General features: G+C 37.8%; 3 protein-coding genes across 3 annotated transcripts; 2 read left to right on the top strand and 1 right to left on the bottom strand.

Annotated features, from left to right (window-relative positions):
- Positions 1-1237: 1237 nt before the first annotated feature.
- LOC136067874 (uncharacterized) lies at positions 1238-2879 on the bottom strand. Its single transcript, XM_065774247.1, has 4 exons — positions 2660-2879; positions 2518-2583; positions 2022-2087; positions 1238-1890 (listed from the first exon to the last, which is right to left on the bottom strand). Exons 1-4 carry the CDS (start codon positions 2756-2758, stop codon positions 1774-1776), a joined length of 348 nt encoding a protein of 115 aa, XP_065630319.1. The 5' UTR covers positions 2759-2879; the 3' UTR covers positions 1238-1773.
- A 17168-nt stretch (positions 2880-20047) lies between these two features.
- LOC112030022 (protein FAR1-RELATED SEQUENCE 5) lies at positions 20048-21211 on the top strand. The gene has a single exon (XM_024062707.2). The coding sequence runs from the start codon at positions 20048-20050 to the stop codon at positions 21209-21211; it is 1164 nt and encodes a 387-aa protein (XP_023918475.2).
- Positions 21212-21229: 18 nt separating this feature from the next.
- Positions 21230-23236, top strand: LOC112030021 (protein FAR-RED IMPAIRED RESPONSE 1-like). Its single transcript, XM_024062706.2, has 4 exons — positions 21230-22438; positions 22530-22616; positions 23044-23103; positions 23219-23236. Exons 1-4 carry the CDS (start codon positions 21230-21232, stop codon positions 23234-23236), a joined length of 1374 nt encoding a protein of 457 aa, XP_023918474.2.
- The last annotated feature ends 429 nt before the right edge of the window (positions 23237-23665 follow it).

Here is a 23665-nt window from a genome sequence, read left to right as displayed (position 1 = left end):
TTTTTAAATTAAGATTGATGACTTTGTTAAATATTTATTTGGTCGTTTGGTTGTGCTTATTCTTGCTAAATAGCTGTTCATGGGGAATAAATATTCCTTGTCAAAGAGGTGGAAATAGGTATTCCTAAAACTAATGAATAGTTAAATTGATAAAATGGAAAATTAATTTGATAATTTTTATGAGTTATGATTAACAATAGAATACAAATAGAAATGAGACTAAGAAGTAAATTTAAATATAATTATAATCATAAATTATAGATTTATTATTCTAACCTTATGTTTGGATGGAGGGATATGGAGACAAAGTAGAAAAATTAAGATCATCGGAATAGACTAAAACTTAGTACATTCCAACCAACCTCCCCTCTCCCCCCATCCCCCTCTGTCCCAAACATACCCTAAAAGATCATTTATTTTCATATTATTGTATATTAAATTATACATTTCTTGATATTTAGTTACATTTGTTTGTATTAGTAAGTTACACATGCGGGTGTGGGTCTTGAAGCCACAATCTTACCCTCTGTTGTGCTCTTACAAGGGGAAGAGGTGCTGTTTGTAGCAAACCTCATTAATTACAAAAATATTACATCGTTACAATTAAATTAGGGAAACGCTAACGAGTGCCCTTAGAACACTGTTTAATAATCCATTTAAAGAATGTTTTTATGGGAAATGAAAAAAAAAAATTAATATTTTGACAGCTTTTTTCATTTCCCATAAAAGTAATATCAAAACTTTCTTTAAATGGATTATTAACCAGTGCTCAGCATTTCCCATTAAATTAAACAGATCATAACCTATTACAAATAAAATAAAATAAAATAAAAAACTACACTTTTTAAAGTAAAACTGTTACAATGTGTTCTTACTTCAACCATCATTTGAAAATTTTTCAATGATATGCATAATTATATAATAATACTATAAGATAAATTTTCTTCATTCTGGTTTCTATTCCACTATGGGAACCAAATAAATGAATAAGAATTACAATTTCATTCCTCGTAATATTTGTTCCAATTCCTACTCTTTTTTATACAACATTCCAAACATTCCCTTAAATCTCATTGGTGAGGATGAAACATTCCAACTGAAATTGCACCACACAGTGAAAATGAAGCTGTTTAATCGAACAGATTGCCACAAAGCAAATTAACCCTGCAAACTCCTAGCAACTTTGTTTATAATATTTACCCAAAAAGAATTTAATCAACCAAAACAGAAAATAACAACATGAAAAGACAAAGGCTCTTATTTTTATTTATCAGAAAAACAGATTCCAATAATTTGATCATCCACAAAGTTCTTACAAAGACTCAATCACACTTAGAACTTGTCATCAGGTCTAAGAGTAAACATAATTTTATTCCAAAAGCTTCTTTTTTTTTTTTTTTTCTTTTTTTGATGTGAAACCTTACCGATGCAGGGTCCTTTGGACCCACCCCTAGGGAGTAAACCACGGATGCATGACCCCACCCACCAAAATTGTGTATTAGGTAATCCAATGGAATTCCTACTGGGGATCAAACCCAAGACATCTAGGTCTATAGACCATCCCAAGCCTCCAACCGCTACGCTACACCTTCATGGGTATATTTTTATTCCAAAAGCATAGCATTATATCCATCTGCCAGCAACATTGTGTTTATAAACTAAAAATAAAAAATAAACAAACATAACTTGGGAAACAGCTAAGCACACCAAACATAACTTGCAAACATTGCATTAATACAAATTTATGCTTTTCATCAGCTGTGGCCTAGGCGCCTAGCAAGCAAAATCCAATTGCCAATGCAACAGCCACTTACTCTCAGTTTCTGTAAGCACTATACTCTGGATTTCTGAACGATGAGGACAGCGGTTGACTAAGAAAGAGTCCATAACCTTCAAGAAGGAAGATCACAGTTGACGGGTAAATAGATGAATAATAGAGTAGCAGATATAGAGTTCTCATTTCCAAGTGTCAAAGAGGATCAAGAATCTATGCTAATGGACAATAGCCCATGATTTCATACCTGTGCCTGTCCAGGGATCAGGAGGCTTTCTTTCCCTTTGTTAACCAAAGAATCTTCCAGAGATATCTAAAAAAAAAAATCCATAACCATTATTATTACCCCACTTGTCACGTCAAACAAAAGAAATTATTTTGGAATGCATCAAAAAAAGAAGAAGAAGTAAAACATCAAATTAATGCTTATGACAAACAAGCAACCAGACTTGTGGTCTTTGCTATTCTGTGCTGCAACCATTCCTCGTTTTCTGTTTTGTACTTGTAATGCAAAACATGTTTGTATTACACTAAAAAAAAATTATGGGTCTTTTGTTTGTATCCCTTTTTAATAAATAAATAAAAAATTAAAAAGAAACATGTTTTATATATGAAGTGCACATAACACAATCACAATCAATTGGATATTAAATGCACACAACAGTTGATGGGTTGAGCAAAAGATGTAGGTAGGAGTATGATTATAAACAGAGATAGATGTGGAGAGAGTAAGTAGTATGTACCTGGAGTTTGTAAATGTGGGAACCGGAGGCGATGTAAGCCCAACAAGAAGAACTGTCCTTGCTAACCTGGGCAAGGATTGGAACTCAATTATTTTTCTTTTTCTTTTTTAAACTGAGAAAGAGAGAGAAAGAGAATGTGTACATGTAGGGCGAGACGAGTGGGCTGTATGTTTCCGGGAGATGGATTCTGAATGAGTGTGGACGGCACCACCGCCTTCCTCAAACTTCTCGCCTCCACCATCTCTTTTTCTGTATTATGTATTTTGTAAAGTTCTATTCCAATCAAGGTTTTGAATTCCGGTCTGGAGACAATATGGATCGACTAGAACTGAGTGTTCCAGTATCCGTGTGTAGTACAAGCCCACCATTTCGAGATTAAGTATAATTTTTTTTTTTTTTAAATTAAGATTGATGACGCTGAAAATCGTCACTAAGTCACATAGTGCTGACTTGCTCTAGACAACGTCTGCGAAACAAAAACAAAGAAAACACTAAAGTGACATTGGGTACGAGAGAAATCACATTACTCTTAGTATCTAGATTCCTAGAAATGTAATTCTTAAGAATCACATCCCTAAAAATGTAGTTATTCCTATATTTAGTTTCATTAAGAATCTCTTAAAATTCTTAAGAATGTGAGATGATAATGTTTGGTTTATTTCCATGAATCTTAAATGAATTATTTATTTTTCTCATTCTATCCTTAAATTTGAATGTGAACTACCAAGTCATTTAAAAAAACTCTTCCTCTAAATAAATAATGAAAAACCAAATATAAACTATTAATTACGACAAATTCATTAAAATTGTAGTCTAACATTTCAAAATGATAAGTACAATACAAAAATAACTATTTAAATTCTCAAATTGTTTATTCTTAATAATAATTTTTAAAAGAGTTTAATCCATAACAAAACAACCTGACAATGTTTAGGTCTATAAGACCATAGAAGTAGCAATAAAAGTAAAAGTAGTTCATCAACAATGAGGGAAAAGATAAAGATAAGGGAAAAGATATTGATGATTTATTTTATATTTTATCTTAATTGCTTAAATGATAAGGAAAAATGGTTAAAATTGTCAATTTATAAAAAATACAATTTCCTTTAAGCTTGAGAACCTGGATTCCCACCTGTTTTAAAGGGAATCCACATTCCTACTGAGAGGGGTTTAAAGGGGGAATCCAGATTCCCCTGGCATTTGATTCCCTAGCATAATTTGCAACCAAACATAGGAATCTTTAAACATTCCTAGGAATTCTAAAATATTACCTTGTACCAAACACCACATAAGAGAGTACCGGTGTGATACTAGCTAAAAACCCTCTGAAGATTAAGTTAGAGAACTTTCATAACTCTAGAATGCTAGAACTAGGGGAATTATGCGTACCTTGGTTTGTGAGGGTCTTGGAGTTTTTATAGTAGCATGGGATTGAGATTCGTTTCTTGGCTTAGAAGATCTTTCCTTGTGGGAGAAATCTTCTTCAATTCACGTATCTTACAAGATCTTTTCCTTATAGAACTCTCTTGATTAAGGTTAAGCATGGGGCACAAGATATTTTCTTATATGCTTACGCGTGGAGGCCAAGCCATGTCAGTCTCGTCAAAGGTTTGCTTATCCTCTTCAGCTTCCCCCCGTCAACTTCATATCCTGTCAATATATTCTAGTCATCTCATTCAAATGTTTGTTGTCTTTAGGCTGCAGTCGTCAGCTTTGAGGTGGAATCATCGGCTTTCACTCCATCGTTGTTAGGCTGTGAACGTGCAAGCGAGGCTGAGAGTTCATGAGAACCATCGCTTCCAAATAATATGGACGACTTCATCAAAACTACAGAATTACCCTTATCATCTGCCCCTTACTCCATAGCCCCATTGGCTCTAGCCAACGAGTTATGGAGTTCGATTCGTAGCTCTCTCCTTTTTTACTATTTATTATTTTATTTATAAAAAAAAGATAGGGCATTTATGGTTGATTCCTCGAGCAGCCTTTATTAATTGCTTGGACATGTGGCTTAAGCGAATTGTCTCTATTTCTGGACAAGGGTGTCACTTTGTCTTCCGTGCACTTTTCATCCTATATATATATATATATATATATATCTCAGTTCCTTCCTCATTTTCTCCTATTTCATCATCGTTGATCTTTAGAGAGAGAGCTTGTTATTCCGAGAACTTCACTCCCATCACCTTGCTAACTTCGTTGCCTTCGTTCTTTTGTTGAGACCGTCACCTTCAAGGAACCATCTACTTGGTAAGTCACCTTTTCCTTCATTCTATCTCTCATCTTTTTTTTTTCTAGCTAATCGTTTATCTCTTGTAGAGAGGCCGTCAACTTAGGTACTTAGAATGCCTCTGTCGCTTGTAGGTAAATAGATGTCTAGAGAAGCGACGAGTGAGCAGTCGTTAGTCCGTGAGGGAGCGGGCTACGACGAGGTCTTCCAAACAGGTCATGAGCCCGAGGAAGGCCTTTCCTGGTCGTTAGAGACGGAAACATTAGTCCATTCTTTTGACGAGGAAGTGGAGAGTTGTACTGGAGAAGGAGGTGAGGAAGAGGAGATAGATGAGAGAGAGGTTGAAGGTGTGAGGGAGAAGAGGATGACGACGACGAGGGTGATGTTGACGAGAGATCCCTTAAAGCTAGAAGTTCAGGGAGCCTTGGGAATGGGCATGCCTGTCCGTTTATCCTTCCTAAAATGTGGACCGTCAATGATTTCTTACCAATGATGTCAGTTAATATATTTAAGAATTTGAGGGATCGTTACCAGATCCCTGACCATATCCCAATTCGTCTCCCTGGAAAATTCGAGAAGTGCTACTCAAGGAAGACTATGGACATTGACATGTACAACGCTATGTTCGCAGCGGGACTAAGGTTGCCACTAACGACGTTGCACCGTCAGTTGGCTAATTTTCTTGGATTATCCGTGAGCCAGATTGCTCCAAACACCTGAAGATCTTTATAGGGGCTGAGATTTTGTGGGGTCGTCTGAGTGGTGGGAATTGTCAGCTTTCGTTGGACGAATTCTTTTATTGCTACAGACCTTAACACATCGTCTCGTCCCAAGGAATATACCATTTCGTTGCACAAAAGAAAAGTTTAAGGCTCGTGTTAGACATGTCTGACTCAAACAGGAACTAGAAGGATAGATACTTCTTTATTCAGGGGACAGAGTGGGTATGTCGTCCAAAAGAGTGGGTTACAATGCCCCATGGTTTTGATAATACTTAGGGTATTGTCAAGATTTCAGGTTTAGCATCATCAATTTTTTTTGCTTTGCCTTTTCCATTTAATTGTTAAGTGTTTTAATGTCTTCGTTTTCCTTTTTTAGCCAGTGTTCGTCTGATCATAACTGACGAGCAAGAGGCCTTCATCCGTCAAGTCCTTGAAATTTTGTTTGAGCAGCAGAAGTGTAGGGATTTAATCACCCTCAACACACTACACGCATATTGTGGTGGTCTGAAACCAACACCTGCAGCTCGTAGACTAAATACCTATTCCTGTCAGCGTAAGTATCTTTTTAATTTTCTCCTGTCATTTTTCTTTTTGTCGTCACTAGGTCTTATGCTTGTCACTTGTCCTTTGCGAAAATGAAGGCAACCAAGCGGCAACTGCTGCATGCAGGAAAGAAGAGAAAAAGAAGGCAAAGGGGATGAAGATGGCGTCCTCATTAGCCCCCAAAGTTGTTGGTAAAGGGGTGCCTAAGAGGAAGGCTAACGAGAAGGACGACCATCCTCTTAAGAAAGCGTCCGTCACCCTCAAGGATAAACTCCCGAAGAAGCCGTCGCCCCCCAAGCCGAGCCATGAGGCAGGCAAGGGATTAATGACGTCGTCAGGCCCCGTTACTCAAGGACCTGACCATTGTCTTCTCACCCACAAGGACTACGCTATTGAGATGATTAAGTTAATCATCAAGGATAAGGATGTGGACCCTTATGCTAAGCAAATGACGAAGGAGCTGGGGGCGGCAAGCCTCTTTGACCTTGCTCAGGTATGTTTCTTCCTTTCTATCTTTCTTCAGTTATTTATTATTCAATGGCTGACGGTTGTTCTACTTTGCAGGGGCTGGTCTGTATGAAGGCACTACAGGATAGGAGCATCGCCCAAAAAGGGGTAATTACCCGTCTTCGTAAGCACAACAGGACCTTGACCGACGAGCAAGAGCAATACAAGGGGGCCATTTATACTCTCAATGTGGAGGTGAAGGAGTTAAAGGAGAAGTTGGAGGAGGAGGGTCGTTAGAAGAAGAAGGAGTAAGAAGCTAAGGCAACAGTAGAAAAAGAGCTGACGACCCTTCTCGGGCAGGTGGAGACGGCTAAGGCTGACGCTGTGAAGGAATTCAAGGCTTCACAGCCATTTATTGATTCCTGCACCGTCTACTATGGTGACGGGTTTGAGGATTGCCTTAAACTGGTCAAGTCCATCTACCCTTACTTGGATTTATCCAAGATCACCATGGACAACCCCTGCCGTCAACTCCTGCTGGCGACACTATCCAGAAGGAAACTAACGGCTCCACATAGTCTAATCCAAAAGATGATAGCATCATCCTTGCTCAACCCATTGCGGATCCTCCCGTCACTTCTTTGGCCCCGTCCACTGAGCCTTTGAACATTGAGAACCCTTTAGCTCAGGACATTCGAGAAAAAGACAACGAGAACCCTCCGAATGCCCTGGCCTCTTAGTTTTCTATTTTTTGAATTATTTTATATTTAGTCTATCTTTCAGACAGTATTAAATGCCCTTTTGTTTTTGGGCCCTTTCTTGTTTTGTAAAGACCTTATTTTATTTATGGTATGCTTTTTACATCCGTCGCTTTTTTAGCGTGTGTTGATATTGATATATGTTTGCTCATTCTTTTCTCATCCGTCACTTTTTACATCAGCCGTGACAAAGACCTCATCCTCTTTGAGGATAAAATAAGAAACTCGTCTTCTTGTCTTTAATAAATTAAGGCATCAAACTTAATAAGTATTAACAATGAACTCGTCTGTTAGTGGTTCTTGCAATAAACCCATCCATTTGGAGGCTTAATAATTTTAACGAACCCCTAAAGGTATCCTGAACCCGTCCACTTGTGGACCTAATAATGAACTCGTCCACTTATGGACTTTATCACAAACCCGTCCACTTGTGGACTTAATAATACTAACTCACCCTCATGGGATGAACTCGTCCAATTATGGACTTAATCATAAACTTTTCCACTTGTGGGCTTAATAATATTAACTCATTTTCATGAGATGAACTCATCCAGTCATGAACTAAATCATGGACCCATCCACTTGTAGGCTTAATAATATTAACTCATTCTCATGGGATGAACTCATCTAGTCATGAACTTAATCACGGACACATCCACTTGTGGACTTAATAATATTAACTCATCCTTATGGGATGAACTTGTCTAGTCATGGATTTAATCATGGACCCGTCCACTTGTGGGTTTAATAATATTAACTCATCCTTATAGGATAAACTCATCCAGTCATGAACTTAATCATGGACCTGTCCACTTGTGAACTTAATAATATTAACTCATCCTTATGGGATGAACTTGTCCACTTACAGACTTAATTATGAATCCATCCACTTATGGACTTAATAATATTATCTCATCCTCGTAGGATGAACCCGTCCACTTATGGACTTAATTATGGATCCATCCATTTGTGGACTTGATAAACACGTAGAATAAACATGTAGAAACAGATAAATACGGCAGTCATATCTATATAAACTCTTCTTATTATGATAAATGCGTGTAGAAAAATTGTTTTTTAAAGAAAAAGACCTGCCCTTTGGGTTTAAAAAGTACTGTAGCAAAAATTAACAAAAATAAATTGGAAAATGAGGACTGTCGTTTTTCATGCTATCATATCTACTAGTACTATTTTCAGAGATGCTCGGTGTTCCATGGATGGTGTAACTTCTGTCCGTCTAGCGTCTCTCGATGGTAAGTGTCTTTCCTTTGCCATGACGTGATTCTGTAGAGTCCCTCCTAATTAAGGCTGAGCTTTCCTTGGGTGGGGTTTCTAGCGGCGCCCATTACCTTCCTCAAGACGAGGTCTCCAACCTTGAAGTCTTTGTGTTTGACTCGGGAGTTGTAGTACTTGGCCATGAGGTCCTAGTATCGTGTAAGTCTCTGTTCAATTGTCACCCTAACTTCGTCAAGTAGATCAAGCTGTAGACGCATAGCCTCGTCATTCTTTCTTTCATCATGATTACCCACTCTGTAGCTCATGAGTTCGACCTCTGCTGGGATGATTGCCTGGCTTCCATAAACTAATCGAAACGGTCTTTCCTCAGTAGGTGTCCTTGCTGTCATCCTATATGCTCATAATACGCTTGGCAGCTCTTCTAGTCATACACCCTTTGCCCCCTCGAGCTGAGTCTTGATGATTTTAAGCAAGGATTAGTTCGTGATTCCCAACTGTGAGCAAAAATCCCTAAAGGAGTCGTTGTCGAACTGTTTTCCGTTATCTAAGACCAAAACTCTGGGGATCATATACCTACAGACGATGTTTCTCCAGACAAAGCTTCTCACATTCTTCTCCGTAATGGTAGCAAAGGCTTCTACTTCTACTCATTTAGTAAAATAGTCTATACTGACTACAAGGAACTTCAGCTGTCACATTGCTATTGGGAATAGACCCATAATGTCGAGTCTCCATTGAATCTCCAGACAAAGCTTCTCACATTCTTCTCCGTAATGGTAGCAAAGGCTTCTACTTCTACTCATTTAGTGAAATAGTCTATACTGACTACAAGGAACTTCAACTGTCACATTGCTATTGGGAATAGACCCATAATGTCGAGTCTCCATTGAATCTCCAGACAAAGCTTCTCACATTCTTCTCCGTAATGGTAGCAAAGGCTTCTACTTCTACTCATTTAGTGAAATAGTCTATACTGGCTACAAGGAACTTCAACTGTCACATTGCTATTTGGAATAGACCCATAATATCGAGTCTTCATTGAATGAATGGCCATGGGGCTGTCATCGGGGTCAGTTCTTCTGTCGACTGTCTAATGACGTTACTGAACCTTTGACATTTGTTATAGGCTTTGACATAAGTCTGGGCATCCTTCTACCTAGTAGGCTAGTAATATCCAGCTCAAATCAGTTTGTGTACCAATAACTGTGACCCTGAGTGGTTGCCACAGATCCCTTCATGTACTTCTCTCATGACATAATCCGTTTCTTCGGGGCTTAAACATCTTAGGTACGGTCGAGAAAAGCCCCTCTTGTAGAGGACATCTTTTAGCAAGACGAACCGTGCCGCCTGAACCTTTAGCTTTCTTGCAGCCTCCTTACTGCTGGGTAGTGTGCCTTTTTTCAAATAGGAAACTATTGGTGTAGTCCAATTGTTTTCCAAGTTCACTTCCTGCACACCGACATCATATATCAAGGGTGAAAGCTAAACAAAGGAAAGTACTTTACCGAGAATAAGCATATATTCGGCTAACGCGGCTTTGGCAAGGCGTCAGCTTGCTCGTTCTCTTCCCTAGGGACTTGGAAGAACTTGGCTTGCAGTTCGTTGACTCATCCCTACACTTGATCCAAATACTTCTTCATCTTTTCCCCTTTGCATTTGTAGTCTCCATTTACCTAACTAATACTTGAGAGTCGCAGTATACAATCACAATTGTTGCTTCTGCAGCTTTGGCGAGGTCTAGTCCTGCTACTAAGGCTTCATATTTTGCCTCATTGTTTGTTGTAGGGAAGTCGAGTCGAACCAAGCATTTGATCTCATCTCCCTCAAGGGAGTGGAACACTACACCGATTTCGCCTGCGTGCTTATTAGACGACCCATCCGTGTGGATGCTCCAGTGAGGAAGTTCTTCTGCCTCCTGGCCTTCCACATTAGTGAACTCTGCAATGAAGTCAGCGACTATTTGTCTGTTTATGGCAATACGTGAGGGGTATTGTATGTCAAACTCACTTAGTTCTATCACCCATAGCACCATCCATCTGGCAGTTTCGAGACTACTCATTGCTTTCCGTAAAGCCTTGTCAGTCAAGACAACAATAGTATGGGCCTGGAAGTATGGCTTTAGCCTACGAGCCGTGGTAACTAAAGTGAAGGCAAGTTTCTCCATTGGTGGGTATCTTTTCTTTGCGTCTCAGAGTGCTTGACTTGTGTAGTACACGGGCTTCTGTACCCTATCTTCTTCCCTGACTAAGGCCGCACTAACGACAGCTAGGGATACTACCAAGTAGAGGAACAATTCTTTCCCAAGTTAGAAAGGACTCAGTAACAAAAGGGATGAGAGGTAGGCTTTCAAGTCTTTGAATGCTTGCTGACATTCTACCGTCCATTCGAAAGACTTCTTCAACGTGTGAAAGAAAGGTAGGCACTTGTCCGTTACCCTCAATACAAACCTATTCAATGCGGCTACCTTGCTGTTGAGGCTTTGCACCTCCTTTACGTTTTTTGGTGGTGTCATTTCCATTATGGCCCGAATCTTGTCAGGATTGACTTCGATGCCCCTCTTGGACACCATGAACCCTAGGAACTTCCCAACCATTACCCCGAATGCGTACTTGCTTGGATTGAGCTTCATGTTGTAAGAGCAAAGGGTATTGAAGGTTTCCCGCAGGTTGTCCAGATGATCGTCCTCCCTTTAACTCTTCACCAACATGTCGTCAACATAAACTTGGACATTTCTTCCAATCTGATGTGTAAACATCTTGTTCATGAGCCTTTAATACGTTGCGCTCGCATTTTTGAGGCCGAATGGCATCACTTTATAGCAGAAGAGGCCTCGGTTAGTGACAAACGAAGTTTTCTCTTGATCTACTTTGTTCAGCTTTATCTGGTTGTAGTTAGAGAAAGCATCCATGAAGCTCAGTGACTAGTGTCAAGTTGTAAAGTCTACTAGGACGTCAACCCACGGGAGGGAGTAACTATCCTTAGGGCATGCTTTGTTTAGATCCATGAAGTTCATGCATATCATCTACTTTCCATTGGCTTTCTTGACCATCACTACGTTGGCCAACTAGTTAGGGTAGTAAACTTCTCTGGTGAAGTTTGCCTTTTGCAACTTGCGGACTTCTTCTGCTATAAGTTGGTCTCGCTCTTGGGCAAACACTATCTTCTTCTAACAAATAGGTGAAAAATCAGGCGACGCATTTAACCTGTGCACTATGACTGAGGGATCGATCTCAAGCATGTCTTCATGACTCCAAGCGAAGACATCCTGATACTCTTGGAGAAAAGTTGTAAGCGCTTGGCGGACCAGCGAACTGGCGAAGGTGTCGATCCTGGTTGTTAGTTCTGGTCGAGAATCGTCAAGAAGTATCTCTTCAAATTTTTCAACGGGCTCCGCCACTATCCAATGTTCTTCTATGTTTATGGCTTGGAGATGGTCATCCATTTCCAATATATCTATATAGCATTCGCATGCAGCCACCTAATCTCCACGCAGTTCTCCTACTCCATAATCGATAGGGAATTTGATCATTAAATGGTAGGTTGAAGATACAGCCTTTCACGAATTGAGGGTAGGTCGTCCTATGATGGCATTGTAAGCGAACAAGCAGTCAACCACAAGGAATGTTACATCCTTAGTGATCTGACGGGGTAGTTGCTAACCATTACGGACAATGTGACTGCACCAAAGGGGAATACCCTTATTCCTCCAAAACCAACGAGCGGAGCATTCATCGGAACCAATCGCTCTTTGTTAATCCTCATCTGCTGGAATGCCGGGTAGTAAAGGATGTCAGCTAAGTTGCTATTGTCAACCAAGACCCTGTGTGTGTTGTAGTCCCCTTCCTAGATGCTAACGATGAGTGCATCGTCATGTGGGTGGTGGAGACGTCAAGTATTTTCTTATGAGAATTTGATGATGGGGTTGTCAATTCGTGCCATCTTGGGGACGAAGCCTGTTAGCTGTACGTTTTGAACCATCCTGAGGTAAGTGTTACGAGCTTTTTGAATGAACCAAAGGCCACAACACCTCCTATAATCATTCTTATATCTCCTATGGGTGGCCTAGGACGCTCATTCTCCAACTAAGGGACTTGCTCTTGTGGTGGATCCGCTCTTTCATTATTAACGAACCTTTGCAACTTTCCTTGTCTTATGAGAGCTTCTATTTGTTGCTTCAAATTGTAGCAGTCAGCCGTGTCATGACCATGGTCACGGTGGAAGCAGCAGTACTTGTCTCTAAACCTCTTGTTGGGATCTCCCTTTAGCTTGTCGGGAAATGTCAGAGCTCCTTCGTCTTTGATTTGTATCAAGACTTGGTCGATCGAGGCAGTCAGCGGGGTGAAACTTGTGAACTTCCCCATGGGGGGCTTGGAGCGCCTATCCTCCCGCCATTCTCCTGTCCTAGCCATCTTCCGCCCCCTATCCTGCCGTATGTCTTCCTATCTTTCCCTCTTCTTAGGCTTCTTTTCTTAGGCCAACAACGCGTCTTCAGCGTTCATGTACTTGGTTGCCCTGTACAGCACATCTAACATAGTTTTTGGGTCATTCTTATATAGGGAAAATAGAAACTTACCCTTCCATAGCCCATTCGTGAAAGCAGCCACGAATATCTTGTTGTCAGCTTCATCGATCTAGAAGGCCTCTTTGTTAAAACGAGCTACGTAAGACCTCAACATCTCGTCCTCTCATTGCTTAATGTTCATCAGGCATACAATGGACTTCTTATACCTATGCCCCCCGATAAAGTGTGAGGCAAATTGGGCGCTTAACTCCTTGAAGTTACTAATGGAGTTGAGTGTTAACCTATTGAACCAAATCCTTCTGGGTCACTTTAGCGTAGTGAGAAAAGCTCTGCACATGATCTCGTCCGCCACCCCTTGAAGGTGCATCAGGGTATTGAAAGACTCCAAGTGACCTAAAGGGTCCTTGGATCCGTTGTAACTTTCTACTTATGGCATACGAAACTTCTGTGGAAGGGGGAATGAAGTGATGGATGCAGTGAATGGTGAATCAGTTCGATGGACCAAGTCATCGTGGTCGTTGGACACCCATCCTCTAAGGGCGTTCATCATAAAGTCCATATGTTCCTTCATTATCTGCATCTTAGCGACTATGTGAGGTGGAACCGTATCTGTGATGAATGGTCGGCTCGTGTCTTGTCATTCTAGCCTACTTGGGGCGTTGCTACCCTCTGGCCCTTCTTAGTTCCTTCTTTCAGCACTGGTGCCTTCTTGGTCTTCTTCCTATGTGTTAAGGCTTGTGTTTTTTTGGCACAACCGCTCTTCCAGATCATGGTTTTGCTTGGTGAGGTGTTCCACAGCGGTGACAAGAGTTTGAACCTGTCTCTCGAAGGCGGTCGTGCGTGGTTCATCTCCTTGAGTATTGTTGGTGGTTGTCATCGAGCGAGTAAGTACCATGCAACTCCTTGCTGGGAAGCGATAGTATGGCTTATAAGTCACAAGTTTCCCAAAGACGGTGCCAACTGATGATGCCCAAAAATAAGTCACACAGTGCTCACGTGCTCTAAACAACACTTGTGAAACAAAAACAAAGAAAACCTTAGGAAAGTACCAGTGTGGTACCGATCAAAGACTCTCCAAAGGTTAAGTTAAAGAGCTTTCATAACTCTAGAGTGCCAGAGCTGGGGGAATTATGTGTACTTTGGTTTATGAGGGTCTTGGGGTTTTTATAGTAGCATGGGGTTGAGATTCGTTTCTTGGCTTAGAAGATATTTCCTTGTGGGAGAGATATTCTTCAATTCGCATATCTTACGGTATCTTTTCCTTATAGGACTCTCTTGATTAAGGTTAAGCGTGGGGCACAAGATATTTCCTTAGTTGCTTATGCATGAAGGCTACGCCATGTCAGCCTCGTCAAAAGTTAGCTTATCCTCTTCAGCTTCCTCCCATCAACTTTATATCCCATCAATATATTCTAGTCATCTCATTCAGATGTTTGTTGTCTTCAGGATGCAGCCATCAGCTTTGAGGTGGAACCGTCAACTTTCATTCCATCGTTGTTAGGCCGTGAATGTGCAAGCGAGGCTGATGAGTTTATGAGGACCATTGCTTCCACCTAATATGGACAACTTCATCAAAACTATAGAATTACCCTTATCAAAGATAATAGTTTTCATTCATAATAAAATCTCAAGGATAAGAGCTTGTGGGGTAGGGAGATAAGGGTCAAATTAACTTTATATCCCGTCAATATATTATAGTCATCTCATTCAGATGTTTGTTGTCTTTAAGGTGCAGCCATCAGCTTTGAGGTGGAACTGTTAACTTTCACACCATCGTTGTTAGGCCGTGAACGTGCAAGCGAGGCTGACGAGTTTATGAGGACCGTTGCTTCCACCTAATATGGACGACTTCATCAAAAATACAGAATTACCCTTATTAAAAATAATAGTTTTCATTCATAGTAAAATCTCGAGGATAAGAGCTTGTGGGGCAGGGAGATAAGGGTCGAATTCAAGTCTTGAGCTTCATATACATATATACTTAGATTAAAGTAGAGTAGAATTTGTATCTTGTGTAAAAAAAATATCTTTAAAAAAAAATTTGTTTCTCTCTCAAGTTTTTCTTTTTTTGAACATGCTAAAATCTATTTTTTTTTTAAAAAAAAAATCTAAGTTGATATAATCTAAAAAAAAAAAAATTAGAAAGTGTAATGAGATGTAGTGTCTAATTTTATGGGATATGGAAAAAACGCGGTAAAAAAAAAAGAAAAAAAAAAAAGAGAAGGGTTATGTCCACCATAGTTAGTAAAATACAGTACGTGTTTATCGTGGTAGAGTCAAGAATTCATTATTAGGGGCCACACATAAAATTAGACAATGTATATATAAATTACATCCATATTTTTAAGGTCCCTTGATACAATCAAGGAACAAAGAGAAACATTAGGCATTGTCAAATTAATTACATCCATATTCCATACTATCTATAAAATTTGAAATAGTAACATGCATATAGTTTTAATAATCAATGATAAATTGTATTTCAGAAACAAAAAAAAAAATGATAGTACTATTATAATTTTATAGGTACATATGTTATATGATATGCGAATTATTTTAATAAGAAATAAATATATAATAAAGTTAAATTATAAAAGGCGTAAAACTCATTTTCGTCCCTACAATTTCACGCGATTCCCACTTTGGTCCCTAACTTTCTTTTTGCACCGCATTTAGTACCTATCCTAAAAAACGCGTCTCGTTTTCGCCCTTGCCGTTACATCAGAGACGAAAATTGCACAGGTAGCAAACGACATAAGTTAAGAGCATTAAAATAATAATAATAATAATTTTTATTTTAGCATTAAAAAATGCCACATCAACATCTAAATTAAAAAATTAATTTATTAATTTTAACTAAATAAAAAAATTAAAAACAAAAATAAAAACTAAAAATTACATTAATTGAGATTTAAGTGTGTTTTAGACAAGAACAACAAGAACTCAAACCCAGATATAAGAACACAAAATTAAAATCCAAAAATCACAAACTCATAAACACAAACACAAAAACAACAGATCTTCCTTGTTAACCAAACACAAAAGCAACAAACACAAAAACAAACACAGCTTGGTTCGGCACAGCCTTCCCATTCTCATACTCCTAAACCACCTGAGGCCGCTCATTGATTTGCTTGGCCAGCTCAGCCTGGCTCATCTTCTTCTCCAACTATGCCTTTTGTATAAGATGCTTCACCTTCATCGAGACCCGGTCCAACGCCACTGGCTCAGCCACCTCATCAAGCTTCTTCGCATTCACAACTAGAGCCGCCTTCTTGTTCAAGCTGACTTCCGCCTTCTTCACGGTCCGCACCGCAGCCCCGGTCCACAATGCTTGGTTCATCGCCTTCTTGTCGCAATCTTGAACCTTGGTCCTATTCTTGTGAAGCACCACCAGCTCCCAGTCTTGGGTTAGAGCCCCAGGATATCGGCTTGGTATCGTAACAAACTTAGAAAGAGCAACAAAGAAACATAGAGAGAAATTCACTAACAAAGAAAACTCAGAAAGTGGAGAGAGGTTGGGATTTGGGTTTGTGTTTGGATTTGGGTTTTTTGGGTTTTCTGAAGATGGATTGCAGGTTTTCTGAAGAGGGATTGCTGGGTTTGTGTTTGTATTCTTACTGATATTTGGGTTTGTGTTTGTTGTTTGTGTTTGGTTGACAAGAAAAATTAGTTGCTGGGTTTGTGTTTGTTTCTTTTATGTTTGGTTGAAAAGGAAGATCTATTGCTGGGCTTGTTTTTGTTTCTTTTGTGTTTGGTTTGTGTTTGTGTATGTGTTTCTAGGTTTGTGATTTTGGATTTTAATTTTGTGCTCTTAAATTTGGATTTGTGTTCCTGTTGTTTTTCTTCAAGACACACTTCAATCTTAATTAATGTAATTTTTGGTTTTTATTTTTGTTTTTAATTTTTTTATTTAGTTAAAATTAATAAATTTTTTTTTTTTTAATTTAGATGCTGACATGGCATTTTTTAATGTTAAAATAAAAATTTTTATTATTATTTTAATGTTCTTAACTTATGCCGTTTGCCACCTGTGCAATTTTCATCTCTGATGTAACGGCAGAGTCGAAAACAAGACACGTTTTTCAAGATAGAAACTAAAAGCGGTAAAAAAAAAAAGTTAGGGACCAAAGTGAGAATCTATGAAAATATAGGTACGAAAATAGGTTTTATGCCATTATAAAAAGATGAGAGGAAAAGTACCTGGGAAAGGGCGAAATGCTACACAAGACAACACGACTGCAAATTACAGTCTACCCACTTGGTTTTGTAGATATTCTAGAGAAGGTTTTAACAACACATTCATAACTAGTCTACTACCTGCATTTACTATTCATGCAAAAGTTTTGTTACATTGTCAATGACGAAAACTAGAGCCTAGAGGAAAGAAAAAGTGAAAAACAAAACAGAAATAAAAAGAAGAAGGTGAACGGAGCAGTTGAGAGAATGAGAGTTGAGTCGCCATAGAGAGAGAGAGAGAGAGAGAGAGAGTCACCGGTATCCTGTCATGTGATGAGCAAAATATTTGCAATTATGTGCTGGTGTGGAGTATCAAAGCTTCCAATCTTCAATCTTTCTACTATTGTGGAACAAGTAAGCTCTAGAAGTGTTAGAGTGAAAATTAGAATTTTTTTTCCCTTTATTATTTGGTGAGATATTTGTTAAAATAACTATGTGGTCATCTTAAGATGCTGAAAATGTTTAATTATTGTATTTTTTTTTTCTTACTAATAATTAGCATTTTGTAAACAATATTGTAAATAATTTGTAACTCTAGCATTTTTCAAATTCTATCCAGGTAGGAGGGCTAAAATGGTAAGTTTTCCCTAAAATTTTTCAAATTAGCTAGGATAACTCAAAAAAATTATATATCTACTAAATTTTTTCCAAAAAATTTGGGGGGTCAAGGCCCCCTTCGGACTCAACGTGGCTTCGCCACTGCGTGTTTAATACGATAAATATACAAGGGCATAATTCAGCATATTTTAAAAAAATACGTTTCAAAAGTTCAGCATAAAAATACTCAGTAATAAAATGGTACATAAATAGTTCGAGTATATTACATTTCTTTTTTAAAAATTCGTAATAAAAAATTAGGAAACATTTTTCATATATTTTTTTATAGATTAAAAAAAAAAAATCATCTTTATATGATAACCTTTATCATAAAAGTCATATGTAATTTAATCCTTAGACTATCCTAAACAAAAGTTTGTTGAATGATATTAGAGATGTTATAAATTTTATTATATAAGTCTTATCAACTTATGTATCATAAATGAGATTCAGATCTTCTAGAGCTCCTAGGATATTCTACCATGTAGAGTTCTTTTAATCTTAACCTCTCATTTAAAAACCAATGGTTTAGATTTCACCATGTCATTAATTCTGAAACAAAACATTAAAAATAGATGCCACATCAACTATTAAAATGGACATGTCACATTTTGAATTTATTTTTAGTTTTATAAACTCAAATCTGAACCCAATCTTGTTGCCATGCCAACACCCACGACACCAAACTTGTCTTCGACGAGATCTCTCCGCCAGAATGAATAGAGAACTTGGCAGCCAGTAGGGAGGTATGGGTTGGGTCGCCAAGAGCTTTGGGTTATAGACAGAAGCGCGAACCTTTTGTTACAGAGATAGTCATCTCTCTATTTTACAAGTATGGACTCTACCTACCAAATAAAATGATATAATAATGAATTCAATTGGGTATAGAAACTAACTTAGAAAAAAATTGGTACAAAAATTGTCCCAGGCCATTACACATAAAGAGCAAGTATACTGGTAGTTGAAAAATGCGACAACCAGAGAAACATAATTTGCACAGACGTATGTTAATAATGGTTCTACAAATCAATTGTATTTTTTGTTGTTGAAAATTGCTGCCAAGTTCTCTATTCATTTTAGCACTGAGATCTCGCCGGAGACCAGTTTTGGTGCAGTTGGGTGTTGGCACGGCAGGGAGATTGGGGTTCAAATTTGAGTTTTAAATTTTTTTTTAAACTAAAAAGAAATTCAAAATGTAACATGTCCATTTTAAGGGTAATTCTGGTGCCACTACCCTCTCTCACAACTTTTTGCACAACCTTCACATGTGGCAAGCCACCTCATCAGCTTGGGCCCACCAACATACCACCCACTTATAGCTGGAGCGCCAAAACAAATCCCACAGTAAATATTACTCCTTTAGTCTTCTTCTCCCTCCCTCCCAAAACCCATACGTGAAAAGCTTGAGCGCCAAAATAAATTACAGCTGCTGGAGTACTGGAACTACGGTGCGAAAATGAAAAACTCACTCCGGAAAACACCTTCCTACACCAGAAAATAAAAACCCAACCTTGAAAAACATTACCTCTTCACCGAAAAACCAAAACCCACTGCTCTCCAAGCCCGCAAAAACCATTGTTCTTATCAGCTCCATCTATTGTGGAAAAAAAAAAAATTCTCTTCCAAAACTCAGAGTTGATCACCATCTGCCATCCAAGGAGGTGATTTTTCATTCCACTTTTCCTAGTATTTTCTCTAGATTTCTTTGTTAATGTTTGATTCTTTGTTTTCCCCTGTATTATTGCTCTGCTCTCATTCAGTAAAAATTATTGTGCATTTTTGTTAGTTCACTATGTACTGTTGTGATATTAGTTTACTTTGTCAATTGTTTGTTCTGTTCTCAACTAAATTGTTGCTGGGAGGTTCCTTGTTTTAGGGTCCTCCACTGCTTCATATACTCCCTTTGTACTCTATTCTGTTTCAATGAAATTTAAATTGAAATATCAACAAAAAATGCAATCTTGAAGTTGTGAATTTGTTGCCTGTAATAACTGGGTTTTCCATTTTTCTGTTGCATTTGGAAATGAGATTTTTTTTTTCTTTTGAAATAATGGCCAGAGGCTATAGATAATAAAAGTAATCTGGCACTTGCTTTGCAAAAATAAATGTGAATAACACATTTATATGAAGCACAAAGTATTTGAAAGGATAAATTATAATATTTAGAATTATTAATTTTCTTATGATTAAGTGATTTTATATTTTGATAATGTGTTATGAATTATATTGTATAGGCATGGCAGATGAAATATCAAATGTTTTCTCACATGTGAAATTAAACGAAGATGATATTGAAGATAATATTGAGAATGATATGGTGGAGGGGGATTCCAATGAAGATATCGAGAATGATATGGTGGAGGTGGAGTCGAATGAAGGTAATATTGAGAATGAAATAGTGGAGTTGAATGAAATGGTAGAAACAAAAGGTGTGGAAAACAAAGTAGAAGACCCTAAGTTGGGAATGATGTTTGACTCCATTGATGATGCTGTGATATATTATAGAAGATATGCTAAAGAAAAAGGTTTTGCAGTGGCTAAAAGAACTTCTAAAAAGGGGAACGATGGGGCGGTGAGGTATGTGACCATTGCTTGTAGTTATGCTGGAAAGCCAAGGATTAGATTAAATTGTCCTGGAATTAAAAGGACTAGATCTACCAATCCAGTTCAATTGAAACCTCAAACAAAAACAGATTGCAAAGCTCAACTTAGGTTGTCTCTATGCCCAAATGGAAAGTGGATACTTAGATCCATGGTACTTGACCATAATCATGGATTGAGTCCTAGTAAGACCAGATTTTACAAATGCAACAGAATAATAGAACCACATGTGAAAAAAAAGCTTGAATTACACGACAAAGCTGGTATTAGAATGAACAAGAGTTTTAATTCATTTGTGGTTGCAGCAGGGGGACATGAGAATTTGTCTTTTCTAGAAAAGGATTGTAGAAATCACATGGAAAAAGTCAGACGTTCACATCTTAGGGAAGGAGATGCTAGTGCAATGCACCATTACTTTTTGAAAATGCAAGCTGACAATTCTGAATTCTTCTACGCAATGGATTTTGATGATGATGGTCGGTTAAAGAATGTATTTTGGGCTGATGCAAGGAGTAGGGCAGCATTCAAAGAGTTTGGTGATGTAGTTACATTTGACACTACATATATGGTTAACAAATACGAAATGCCATTTGCTCCATTTGTTGGGGTGAACCATCATGGGCAATCAACATTGCTAGGATGTGGATTAATCTTAAGAGAAGATACAAATTCATTTATATGGCTATTTAAATCTTGGCTTGCATGCATGTCTGAATGTCCTCCCAATGCAATTATTACGGATCAAGACAAAGCCATGAAAAAAGCGATAGAGATTGTTTTCCCTAATGCACGACATTGATGGTGCTTGTGGCATATCATGAATAAGTTGCCTGACAAATTTAAAGGGTTCAAAGACTATGAATCAATAAAATTCTGTATGAAAAATGTTGTTCATGATTCATTGACAAAAGAAGAATTTGAAGAAAGTTGGGGCAGATTCATTAAGAAATATCAACTTGAAAGCAATGAATGGTTACTTGGGTTGTATGATGAGCGGCATCATTGGGTGCCTGCCTTTGTGAAAGATGTGTTTTGGGCAGGAATGTCAACAACGCAACGAAGTGAAAGCATGAATGCTTTCTTTGATAAATACATTAATAAGAAAACTACTTTAAAACAATTTGTTGAACAATATGAGAATGCTTTGGCAGCAAAGGTGCATAATGAAACTGTTGAAGATTTTAATTCTTTCAATTCACGCATTTCCTGTATAACTATTTATGATATGGAGAAACAATTTCAGAGTGCTTACACTTTGAAAAAATTTACAAATTTCCAAAATGAGATAGTTGGAAGTATTTGTTGCAGTTTGTCTTCATGCAGGGAACATGACAACTTTTCAGAGTATGAAGTACGTGAAGATGTATCACATGGAGAAGGTCAGGGGAGTGTAATTTTTCATGTGTATTTTAATGAGGATAACAGTGAAGTTAACTGCAAATGCAGGCTGTTTGAGTTCAAGGGGATAGTATGCAGGCATCAAATATTGGTGTTTATTCATAGGAAGATTTATCGAATACCAGACAAGTACATCTTAAACAGATGGAATAAAAATGTCAAAAGGAGGCACACTAAAGTTCGAATAAGTTATGACAATTGGTCTTTGAAACCTGAAGCATGTCACTATGAAAAGATGTGTAATGCCTTTTACGAGGTTGCTAATTTGGCGGCAGATTCTGAAAATGCATGTAAGAATGTGATGACACAAATATGTGAAATGAAAAAGGAGCTCAAGGAAGGGGGAAATGCTTGTGGTAGCAATAAGCCTATTTCTATAAATATTCAGAATGATTCCACCTCATGTGGCAATGGTCTTGTAATATCAAAAGAAGCTAGAAAAATTCTTGATCCAATGGTTGTTTGTCAAAAGGGGAGACCATCATTTAAAAGGAAGATGTCAAAGGTTGAACAAGCTGTTAAGAAAAAAAAGGAAAAGGAAAAGAAAAAGAAAATGAAGACTAAAATTAACGAAGGGAATGTAGTTAACCAAGTTGAGACTTCAATTCTTGAGGAAATTTGTGAGAAGGTTAGGCTATAATTATATTATTTACTTATTTTTTTGGATAATTAATCATTGTTATTACTATTATTAACCTTTGTACTTTGTGCTTTTGTAGGATTCTGCCAAGGTTGGAAATGTGCATAATACAAATTCTACTATGGGATTTGGTATGCTTGAAATGCATGAGAGTTTTAACTTTAATGTAAGACTCTTTATTTTCTATTATCAGGATGTTGCTAATAGGTTTAAATTAAGTATACTGAAATGCAATTATATTGTATATAAAATGTAGGATTTTGAAATGCAACAGTCACAATCACAGCATATTGGTGATAAGAGTTGTCAATTTTCTCCCCAATCGCTCGTATGGCCAAACATAAGTAGAATTCCTAATATCCCTGGGATACATCCATATTTTTGGCCAACAAAATATGTTACAAGGAGGAACTTTTCCATTTCAAACAAGTATGATAAGTCAAAAGTTTGGCATGCACCCTTTTCTTTACCATGATAATGTATCTCAGGTATGCATTTTTTCAGTTAGCTACTTTTAAATTTTTAGTGAAATTTACGTTGCAAATTTGAGTGTATTTATTATAATATGTATTATCATTCATTTTATTTTGTAGGGTCATCACTATCAAAAGGTTGGTACGGATCAAATGAAGAAAGTTGATAATGAATCTCAGGTATAATTTTTTCCCCTTAACTATTTTGGAGCTTTTATAAATTTATAGCAAATCTGAATGGCTAAACCCCTAACCCCACTGAAGTTATACTAACTGCCCAATCTTGGACTTGCAGGTTCAAGGAAGCTTTTGAAACAAAGAAAAACCATGACAAACCCAACAAAGGAATTCAGTTTAATCACCAGAATATTGAAGGATGCTGGGATCTTATTATCAAAATAGTAGGAGCTAGGAAAGCTAGACCAAAGATAGTGTTTGTAATTTGCAGTGTAGTAGTAAAAGTTGTAGTAAAAGTTTAGTTTAGTTAGGATGCTGGGATCTTGTGTTGGGATGCTGGGATCTTGTGTTGTAGTAAAAGTTTAGTTAGTGTTTGTAATTTGCAGTGTAGTCCTAACTGGCAGCAAATAACCTTGCTCTCTGACTTGGCATATCTGCAGCAACAAGGCTTGTGTTATAAGACCCTTTTTGTTCCTCGAGTCATCTTAGGCTCAGTTTGTAACACAGCCAAGTTTGCTCCTAAGGTCCCTGGTCCTAGGTCCTTGTTGCTAGGTGCACCTAGCAT

This window comes from Quercus suber, unplaced genomic scaffold (genome assembly GCF_002906115.3).
Source record: "Quercus suber isolate HL8 unplaced genomic scaffold, Cork oak 2.0 scaffold_89, whole genome shotgun sequence".
NCBI classification, from domain to species: Eukaryota; Viridiplantae; Streptophyta; class Magnoliopsida; order Fagales; family Fagaceae; genus Quercus; species Quercus suber.
Note: the sequence above shows the minus strand (reverse complement) of the source record. Positions and strands in the feature narration are given on the sequence as shown.